Source organism: Ranitomeya imitator, chromosome 10 (genome assembly GCF_032444005.1).
Source record: "Ranitomeya imitator isolate aRanImi1 chromosome 10, aRanImi1.pri, whole genome shotgun sequence".
NCBI lineage: Eukaryota > Metazoa > Chordata > Amphibia > Anura > Dendrobatidae > Ranitomeya > Ranitomeya imitator.
In genome coordinates, this window is record NC_091291.1 from 27,526,041 (window position 1) to 27,536,939 (window position 10,899).

At 48.9% G+C, this 10,899-nt stretch overlaps 1 protein-coding gene across 2 annotated transcripts in view; it reads left to right on the plus strand.

Annotated features, from left to right (window-relative positions):
- The window catches only part of TOMM40 (translocase of outer mitochondrial membrane 40), a 22,604-nt gene extending 13,509 nt beyond the window's left edge, over positions 1–9,095 (plus strand). For both annotated transcript variants that reach the window (XM_069742921.1, XM_069742920.1), the window contains exons 4-10: positions 1–62; positions 425–526; positions 3,010–3,115; positions 3,572–3,694; positions 6,222–6,298; positions 6,416–6,518; positions 8,214–9,095. The exon at positions 1–62 is cut by the window's left edge and continues 31 nt beyond it. In XM_069742921.1, coding sequence (XP_069599022.1) covers positions 1–62; positions 425–526; positions 3,010–3,115; positions 3,572–3,694; positions 6,222–6,298; positions 6,416–6,518; positions 8,214–8,353 — 713 coding nt within the window. In that variant the 3' untranslated portion in view covers positions 8,354–9,095. The remainder of the gene's footprint in view (positions 63–424; positions 527–3,009; positions 3,116–3,571; positions 3,695–6,221; positions 6,299–6,415; positions 6,519–8,213) is intronic.
- The last annotated feature ends 1,804 nt before the right edge of the window (positions 9,096–10,899 follow it).

Sequence of the window (10,899 nt, forward strand, 5' to 3'; positions counted from 1 at the left end):
GAGACTCAAATTACCATTTTGGAGCCACATACGTGGGAACAAAGCAGCTGAGCCCGACAGAGGTGAGCTGGGACGTGTTGTGGTGGTCTGCAATCTGCGGTCATCCTGCGGGGTCTTATTCCCTCTGAAATAAGACCCTGCGTTCTGTGCCTGATGATTGTGTCAGGGATCACTGCGGTTAGGTGATCTATATCCTTCATGGTGAAAGCCCTTTAAACTTGTAAGGACCCGGGTTGGATCGAACATTCGATCGTCCTCTTGTGATCCAGCAGTTTTGGCTTCATTGTCGCCTTTTGATCCGGTTGTGTGGAAAAGGCTGAATACAATGTAAATAAATTTTTTTTTTTTTTTTCACTAATAATGGAAATGTCGCTAGGGTGAATATTAGAAGATTCCTCTCATTGTTTCTTTTCCCCGTCTCCAGGCGTTCCCAGTATTAGTGGGCGACGTGGATAACAATGGCAGCCTGAACGCACAAATAATCCATCAGTTATCTCAGCACATAAGATCAAAGGTGGCACTACAGGTGAGAGATGAGCCCCCCGCGGTAATGTACCCTGCTCACACAAAGGGGTACCTGCTAAATATGGTGTAAAACAACTGCAAGAGAATGATATAAAGGGGGCTCCTACTGTAAGCACATCACTATGGGGGTCTCCCACTGTACTGTACACATCCCTGTGAGGGGGGCTCCTACTGTACACACATCCCTGTGTGGGTCTACTGCTGTAAGCACATCATTATGGGGGTCTCCTACTGTAGGCACATCCCTGTGGGTGTTCTCCTACTGTACACACATCCCTGTGGGGGTCTACTGCTGTAAGCACATCATTATGGGGGTCTCCTACTGTAGGCACATCCCTGTGGGGGTTCTCCTACTGTACACACATCCCTGTGGGGGTCTACTGCTGTAAGCACATCATTATGGGGGTCTCTTACTGTAGGCACATCCCTGTGGGGGTTCTCCTACTGTACACACATCCCTGTGGGGGTCTACTGCTGTAAGCACATCATTATGGGGGTCTCTTGCTGTAAGCACATCATTGAGGGTCTCCTACTATAAGCACATTCCTGTGGGGGGTCTCCTGCTGTAAGCACATCATTATGGGGGTCTCCTACTGTAAGCACATCACTGCAGGGGTCTCCTACTGTATGCACATCATTATGGGGGTCTCCTACTGTAAGCACATCACTGCAGGGGTCTCCTACTGTATGCACATCATTATGGGGGTCTCCTATAAGCACATTCCTGTGGGGGTCTCCTACTGTAAGCACATCACTGCATGGGTCTCCTACTGTACGCACATTATTATGGTGGTCTCCTACTGTAAGCACTTTCCTATGGGGTTCTCTAAAGGTACCGTCACATTTAGCGACGCTGCAGCGATCTAGACAACGATCCCGATCGCTGCAGCGTCGCTGTGTGGTCGCTGGAGAGCTGTCACACAGACAGCTCTCCAGCGACCAACTATGAGAAGTCCCTGGGTAACCAGGGTAAACATCGGGTTACTAAGCGCAGGGCCGCGCTTAGTAACCCGATGTTTACCCTGGTTACCAGCGTAAACGTAAAAAAAAAAAAACACTACATACTTACATTCCGCTGTCTGTCCCCCTGCGCTGTGCTTTCCTGCACTGTCGGCGCCGGCCAGCCGTAAAGCAGAGCACAGCGGTGACGTCACCGCTCTGCTTTCCGGCCGGCGCTCACAGCCAGTGCAGAGAAGCAGAGCGCAGGGGGGACAGACAGCGGAATGTAAGTATGTAGTGTTTTTTTTTTTTTTTTTTTTACATTTACGCTGGTAACCAGGGTAAACATCGGGTTACTAAGCGGGGCCCTGCGCTTAGTAACCCGATGTTTACCCTGGTTACCAGTGAAGACATCGCTGAATCGGCGTCACACACGCCGATTCAGCGATGTCTGCGGGAGATCCAGCGACGAAATAAAGTTCTGGACTTTCTGCTCCAACCAGCGATGTCGCAGCAGGGGCCTGATCGCTGCTGCCTGTCACACTGAACGATATCGCTAGCCAGGACGCTGCAACGTCACGGATCGCTAGCGATATCGTTGCAATGTCACGCTTTTTGTGATGTAGCAACGATCCCGCTAACGATCTCGTTATGTGTGACCGCGACCAACGATCAGGCCCCTGCTGGGAGATCGTTGGTCGTTGGGGAATGATCAGGACCTTTTTTTGGTCACTGATCACCCGCTGTCATCGCTGGATCGGCGTGTGTGACGCTGATCCAGCGATGTGTTCACTTGTAACCCGGGTAAACATCGGGTTACTAAGTGCAGGGCCGCGCTTAGTAACCCGATATTTACCCTGGTTACTATTGTAAAAGTAAAAAAAAAAAAAAAAAAAACACTACATACTCACATTCCGATGTCTGTCACGTCACCGCCGTCAGCTTCCCTGCACTGTGTCATCGCCGGCTGTAAAGCACAGCGGTGACGTCACCGCTGTTACAGCCGGCGCTGACACAGTCAGTGCGGGAAGTTGACGGCGGGGGACGTGACAGACATCGGAATGTGAGTATGTAGTGTTTTTTTTTTTTACTTTTACAATGGTAACCAGGGTAAGTATCGGGTTACTAAGCACGGCCCTGCACTTAGTAACCCGATGTTTACCCTGGTTACCCGGGGACTTCGGCATTGTTGAAGACCGTTTCAACGATGCCGAAGTTTTTCCCCTGATCGTTGGTCGCTGGAGAGAGCTGTCTGTGTGACACCTCCCCAGCGACCACACAACGACTTACCAACGATCACAGCTAGGTCGTATCGCTGGTCGTGATCGTTGGTAAGTCGTTTAGTGTAACGGTACCTTTACTGTAAGCACATTAATTCAGGGGTCTCATACTGTATGCACATCCCTGTGGGGGGTCTCCTACTGCGATCATATCCCAGTTCCCTTAAGTCCCAGACTGTCCCAGTGAGCCGCCATTATAATAATGAACATAAGTACAGTTTTTGTATTTATTTATTTCTCCTCCGTCCTCCGTCTTGCCCTCTAGAGTCAGCAGTCCAAGTTTGTGAACTGGCAGATAGACACAGAATACCGAGGAGTAGACTTCACCGCTGCGGTCACCCTAGGAAACCCAGACGTATTGGTAGGATCCGGTGAGCTTGACCTTATTTTTTTTAATCATTATCTTGTATACACGTCCTCTATTCCTTCCCTATATAAAGTGTATCTCTAAATATCACCCGCATTCATTTTTAGGGGAAAAATTTGGTATTGGTCAATTTCCTACGTTTTTGTGCAGTTTCAACCCCTTAACAGAGCCAAGGAGATGTCTACCTGCATCTGCCACAAGGTGGCGCTCAAGAGCTTGCTGTACACCAATGTATGCACTGTGCGCAGGGAGCTCCCTCTAGTGGTGGCAGTGGACAGTGGCATTTTATTAAATTAATAATGATTTTTGTAGCTAAAAAACTAAATTTCCTTAGTGAAGTTTTGCTATAAAGCAGAAGTGTTACCCATCCACAGTTACGGTGCACGTCGACATCAGTTATTTATTAGGGCTGTTACGTACCATTCTCTTACCCCATCTTCTCAATTTTTTTTTCTTTTAGGTATAGTAGTTGCTCACTATCTCCAGAGCATTACTCCTAGTCTGGCACTGGGAGGTGAACTTGTTTACCACAGGCGTCCTGGGGAGGAAGGAACAGTCATGTCTCTAGCGGGAAGATATACAGGTAACACAAGGGAAGGAAGGCCCTCTTTTTTGCCCTCTTTTCCCCGCCCTCTCTCCCCCGCGCCCCGTTTGGGCTCTCTCCCCCGCGCCCCGTTTTGGGCTCTCTCCCCCGCGCCCCGTTTTGGGCTCTCTCCCCCGCGCCCCGTTTTGGGCTCTCTCCCCCGCGCCCCGTTTTGGGCTCTCTCCCCCGCGCCCCGTTTTGGGCTCTCTCCCCCGCGCCCCGTTTTGGGCTCTCTCCCCCGCGCCCCGTTTTGGGCTCTCTCCCCCGCGCCCCGTTTTGGGCTCTCTCCCCCGCGCCCCGTTTTGGGCTCTCTCCCCCGCGCCCCGTTTTGGGCTCTCTCCCCCGCGCCCCGTTTTGGGCTCTCTCCCCCGCGCCCCGTTTTGGGCTCTCTCCCCCGCGCCCCGTTTTGGGCTCTCTCCCCCGCGCCCCGTTTTGGGCTCTCTCCCCCGCGCCCCGTTTTGGGCTCTCTCTCCCCCGCGCCCCGTTTTGGGCTCTCTCTCCCCCGCGCCCCGTTTTGGGCTCTCTCTCCCCCGCGCCCCGTTTTGGGCTCTCTCTCCCCCGCGCCCCGTTTTGGGCTCTCTCTCCCCCGCGCCCCGTTTTGGGCTCTCTCTCCCCCGCGCCCCGTTTTGGGCTCTCTCTCCCCCGCGCCCCGTTTTGGGCTCTCTCTCCCCCGCGCCCCGTTTTGGGCTCTCTTCCCCGCGCCCCGGGGCGTTTTGGGCTCTCTCCCCCGCGCCTCGACCCATTTCCCTCCATTTTTGTTTTAATAATGCTTTTGAGTCTATATAGAGTCCTCCCTGCGTAATAAATGTCTTTTAGTGGCAGATTTTACTCAGACTATAAGGATATGTTTACACTGAGTTTTTGGGTATGTTCACACGTTCCTGATTTCCATCCTTTTTTTTTCAGGACTGTTTTTTAAAAAACTGCAGCTCTTGGCAGAAAAAGCAGGTCCTTTTTTTTGTCCTTTTTTGATCCTTTTTTTGATCCTTTTTTTGATCCTTTTTTTTATGCAGTTTTCTATGCAGTTAAAATGGCTGAAAATACCCTAACCCTACCCCTAACCGTACCCCTAACCATAACCCTAACCCTACCCCTAACCCTTCCCCTAACCCTATTCTAACCTTAGTGGAAAAAAAAAAAAATTCTTAATTTTTTTTATTGTCCCTACCTATGGGGGTGACAAAGGGGGGGGTGTCATTTACTATTTTTTTTTATTTTGATCACTGAGATAGGTTATATCTCAGTGATCAAAATGCACTTTGGAACGAATCTGCCGGCCGGCAGATTCGGCGGGCGCACTGCGCATGCGCCCGCCATTTTGCAAGATGGCTGCGCCCAGGGAGAAGACGGCCGGACGGACACCGGGACGCCGGGTAAGTATAAGGGGGGGAGATTAGGGCGCGGGGGGGGCATCGGAGCACTGGGGGGGGGCATCGGAGCACGGGGCGGTGGGATTGGAGCACGGGGGGGCGGGATCGGAGCACGGGGGGGGCAGCCACACTCCACCCACGCACTTCTGCCCGCTTACCCGCACTTCCTGCTGCAGCGGTTCGGCACCACAAACCGCAGTGAAAAAAATATCTGCGGGTTTTACTGCGGGTTTGACCTCACAATGGAGGTCAATGGGTGCAGAACCGCTGCGGCTCCGAAAAAAGAAGTGACATGGTACTTCTTTTTTCCCGCAGCTATTCAGCGCGTTTTTTTTTTTTATTTTCCGCATTGTGGGCACAGCAGTTCCTGTTTTCCATAGGGTACAATGTAATGTACCCTGCATGGAAAACAGCTGCGGACCCGCAGCGGGAAAATCGCGGCAATTCCGCATGAAAAAAAGGATCGTGTGAACATGGCCTTTATGTTTGGAACAGAAACTTTTGATATCCTCCTTTTAAGAAAAAAAAAAGGGCGTCTTTTAGCCAAAATTTTCATAAAACTCTGAACATACCCTCAATTGTATTGGCTCAGATTGAAGCTACCGACCAACGCAAGAAATTCTGCCCAAAATGGAGGCGGCTCGCTCACCTCTAGTCCCATTATATACCAGGGATATTAAAGCGGTTTTCCATAATTTCTTTTAAAAAAAAGTCTGACAACAGAGAATGGATTAAATAGAAAAAAAAAAAAATGAACCCATCTCTACAGGAAGTCGGCAAAAATTAGCAGGGAGCACCTAGTTAAATGTTAAGTGAGGTGTTGGCTTTTTTTTTTTTTTTTTTTCTGAAAATCCATTTTTTTCATTAGCCTTCCTTCATAATTACAGGTAAACCCCTTTTGCTCTTGTCCCACAGGCTTCCAGGGCCCTTTGTGCACCATAGATCTTTTGTAACACAAACCACTGCTGGTTGTCAGTGAGAACTTGCCGAATCCACACTCCCATCTCTGACATCACTTCCTGCTTTTCTACTATTGGCTGACGCTGCTCCTCTCTTTGTGCTGTACCCGCCCCTGCAGAACTCTCTGTACAGAATGCTGCTAATAATCACTCCTTTTCTATACACTAGTCTTCTAGAACCATTTTTATTCTTTACAGCTCCTAATTGGACGGCGACGCTCACGCTGGGACAGGCCGGGGCACATGCAACGTATTACCATAAAGCCAATGATCAGGTACACGATGCCATCTCTTCATCCTTTGAACGGACGTCCTATTAAAACCCCCGAGGAATGGGTCAGGTCATGGTATCTCCAACCTCCCCTCTTATGTGTCGTATCCTTTGGTTTCAGCTTCAAGTAGGAGTGGAGTTTGAAGCCAGCACCCGGATGCAGGACACCAGCGTCTCTTTCGGTTACCAGCTGGACCTCCCCAAAGCCAACCTGCTTTTTAAAGGTAGGAGCAGTTCTTCCGTATCACCACCAGGGGGCGGTGTGTCTGTTTTGCATTAGCGGCTGTGGATTTCTCCTCCCCCCCCCCGTCATCAGTGCAGCATTATATCAAAAATGTCAGCTCTTTTTTTTTTTTTTTTTTTTGTCTGTAAAAAGGACAAAATGAACGAGAGGATCCGGAGATCACTGCTCACGACAGCAGTGTGCGGAGGTCAGATAGCTTATCGGCAGGGATTTTTTTTTTACTTTACATTTATTTTTTCATTTTGGTTTTTGCATTTTCAACATACCTTTTTCTACTTATATATAGCCTGTGAAGAGTTTGATTACACCCTATATTAAAAAAGGAACAACTTCCAGAGCCATACAACATTTTACACCTATTAACCCCTGCAGAAGGGACCACTTATGGCTTTTTTATTATATATATATATATATATATATATATATATACGGCGTGGCAACGTTTCGGATGTAATATCCTTGAAGGCTTCAAGGCTTGAAAAAGGATATGGCATCCGAAATGTTGCCACTCCGACACACACACACACACACACACACACACACACACACACACACACACACACACACACACACACACACACACACACACACACACACACACACACACACACACACACACACACATATATACACACACACACACACACACACACACACACACACACACACACACACACACACACACACACACATGCATATATATATACACACACACACACACACACACACACACACACACACACACACACACACACACACACACGTATATAGTGAAGCTCATCAAGAGAATGCCAAGAGTGTGCAAAGCAGTCATCAAAGCAAAAGGTGGCTACTTTGAAGAACCTAGAATATAAGACATAATTTCAGTTTTTTCACACTTTTTTTGTTAAGTATATAATTCCACATGTGTTAATTCATAGTTTTGATGCCTTCAGTGTGAATGTACAATTTTCATAGGAAAATACAGAAAAATCTTTAAATGAGAAGGTGTGTCCAAACTTTTGCTCTGTACTGTATGCACGTGTATATAGTTTTCTTTTTCTTGCTGGAGTAGCTGTATGAGTGCTTGTTTTTTTTTTTTTTGTTTGTTTTTTTTTTGTTTTTTTGCAGGGTGAGTTGTGTCCAGTCAGTAGAATCATTTTGGGTTACTTAGAATGTCTTAAAAACAGAAAAAGTATTTTAATAAGGGAATAATGTAAAAATTAAAATGGTCACCGTTCACCGTGATGGACAAATAAAGTGTTAATGTCGTTCTCTATGTCGGCGTGATCACAGCGATACCAAATTTATACAGTTTTATTACTTTTTTTTTTTTACTCTGTAGACCATGGCACGTAAGATGTTAAAGGGGTCGCCAGATATTGATGTCCTTTCCTCCAGAGTAGGTCCTCAGTATCAGATCCCACAACCACCGATCTGTTATTGGCTCCGGGTTGATGTAAACTCATTGGCGCGGCTCCATTCGGCGAGTTGCCAGAGCTGATAGGTGATGGACGTCGGACCCCCACCGATCTCATACTAGTGACCTATCGCAAGGATAAGTCGTCAATATCCGGCGTCTGGACAACCCCTTTAAATGGCCCGGACGGTGCATAGCTCTGATCTCGGCCGTTGCACTGTACGCCAGGTCCGCTTTGGCCTGTAATATGCTTCCGTTTTTTCCCCCCCATTCCAGGTTCGGTGGACAGTAACTGGATCGTCGGCGCCACTTTAGAGAAGAAGCTCCCGCCGCTGCCCCTCACGCTCGCCATGGGCGCCTTCCTCAACCACAAGAAGAACAAATTCCAGTGCGGCTTTGGTCTCACCATCGGTTAACAGCGGCTTCTCCTGCTCAGATTGTGGTCTCCCCTCCGCAGCCAGACATGTGGCCCCTCCCTCCTGCTTTCTGACTGTCTCCACCCTCCCTACCGCTTCCCCAGACTCCTCCTGCCTGGCACATTTTTTTTGTTTTTTTTTACAAAATTTCTTTTACCATTTGGGGCAGAGGAGGGCGGTGAAGGAGCCGTCTGTGAATATTTAATGTGGGTACCCGGAATGGAGAGGAAGCCGCCCCGTTGTCCTCTCCGTCCCCCCTCTGTCCGTCTTTATGGATCTCCAGGGAGTTACCTCCCCCCAGGAATAATTTTTATTTTTTATCCCCCTCATGGGGATTTTGACGTGTGACTGCTTGGAGGGAGGGGGGTCTTCTGAGTGCTGAATGTTGTCTGCGCCCCGCCCCGCCTGTATTTCTTTCTGCTGCCGCTTATTATGGAATGGTATTGTTTCGCAGGTGGTTGGGTGTCCGGGGGGGCCTGTCCTGGGGCCGGACCTGAGCTCTGTGTCCTTAATCACTGTGCTGCTGTCGGAGGGGAGGTATAAAGGGCGGGGGGAGGGGGCAAATCCCGCCACTACCTCCATCTTTAGGAGCGTGGATGTAAATCATGTTTATAAGTTATAAAGAAGAAGAAAACAATATGACATTGATCTTTTACACAAAACAAGACACCTAGCCCAAAGCAAAGTCCTGACCGGGGGGCCTATAGAGCACCAATAAAGTGACTTCTGCGATGGGATCTGACTGCTGTTACTGGTTCTTGTGTCCTCCAAACTAACAAAATGAGAAAAAAAAGCAGCTTGCGTTACAGAAACAGCGCCACCCGTTATCCAGCGGCTGTGTCTGGTATTGCAGCTTGGCACCATTGTGATTAGGGCTGAGCTGTAATGGGAGACACAACAAGAAGGACCCTCTAAAGGAGAGGTCCTCAAACTACGGCCTGCCGAGGTCATTTATCAGGCCTGCCGGGTGTTTTTACCGCCGCTGCCTGTCCTGCTTAGAAGCCGACTTGTCCCGGGCACGCCGTGCACATGTGTGGAACGTGCGCCGCTCTCTCCGACTCCCCTCCTTCTCTCTGTCTCTCGACCAGGGGTGGAACTACCAGGGTAGCAGACATAGCAGCTGCTTCGGGGCCCGTGGTCTCAAGGAGCCCCGAGCAGCTGTACCTCCTACCTCTGCTACACCGGTAGTTAACTTCTGCGGCCGCCCCTGTGCACGGCCGTCATTAAACTTTACTACAGTTCAATGCTGGCGGACGGAACGACAAGGCGGCGAGGAAAGGCCATCGATGCGCTGCCACTCCGGAAGACTTGCGGCCCTCTGTATGCATCACAGACGACGTGATTGTCATCACGAGGCCTGATGACGTCACACCGCCTGTGCCAGAGGAGGGCTGAGTCGAGCAGGCGCCTCTTCAGAGCAGCGGGGGACATAGCTGAGTACTGGTATTTAGTTTTAACATCGGGTCCAGTCTATCATGCCTATTGGGTACACTTACCTGCCTATTGGGGACCATGCTGCCTATTGGGGACACTTACCTGCCTATTGAGGACCATGCTGTCTATTGAGGACACTTACCTGCCTATTGGGGACCTATGCTGCCTATAGGGGACACTTACCTGCTTATTGGGGTTCTATGCTGCCTATTGGGCACATTTACCTGCCTATTGGGACCATGCTGCCTATTGGGGATCATGCTGTCTATTGGGGACACTTACCTGCTTATTGGGGTTCTATGCTGCCTATTGGGCACATTTACCTGCCTATTGGGGACCATGCTGCCTATTGGGGACACTTACCTGCCTATTGGGGACCATGCTGTCTATTGGGGACCATGCTGCCTATTGGGGACACTTACCTGCCTATTGGGGACCATGCTGTCTATTGGGGACCATGCTGCCTATTGGGGACACTTACCTGCCTATTGGGGACCATGCTGCCTATTGGGGACACTTATCTGCCTATTGGGGACACTTACCTGCCTATTGGAGACCATGCTGCCTATTGGGGACATTTACCTGCCTATTGGGGACTCGCACCACGCCAGTCTGAGGTAAAAGCGGAGTTCCACCAATATGGGCACTGGTGAGGCTGAAAGGATATGGACTGGCACGGCTGCATTGATGGGCAGTGCAGTCTGTATGTCTCTGGGCAATTTTATTGCTGGTATATTGTTTTTGTAGCGCTGTATGTGTGTGTGTATATATATATATGTATATGTATATGTATATATATTGGTATTTTACTAATAGCTATTTAGAATCCCTAGGAAACAATGATATCAAGAAAAAGAAAAATTGGCTCGGAGTGTAGGATATTCAAAGAACAGTGGACTTATGATTACTTTTTCATGCAGTACAAGGAGCGAGCTGTGGGTTTGATATGCCAGAATATAGTGTCTGTGTTCAAAGAATACAATTTGCGTCGACACTATCAAACTCAACATAAAGATAAATATGAGTGTTTGGTCGGAGAAGTGAGAAAAGATAAAATATTAAAACTGAAAAATACATTGACAATTCCGCAAAATACTTTTGTGAAGCAGAAG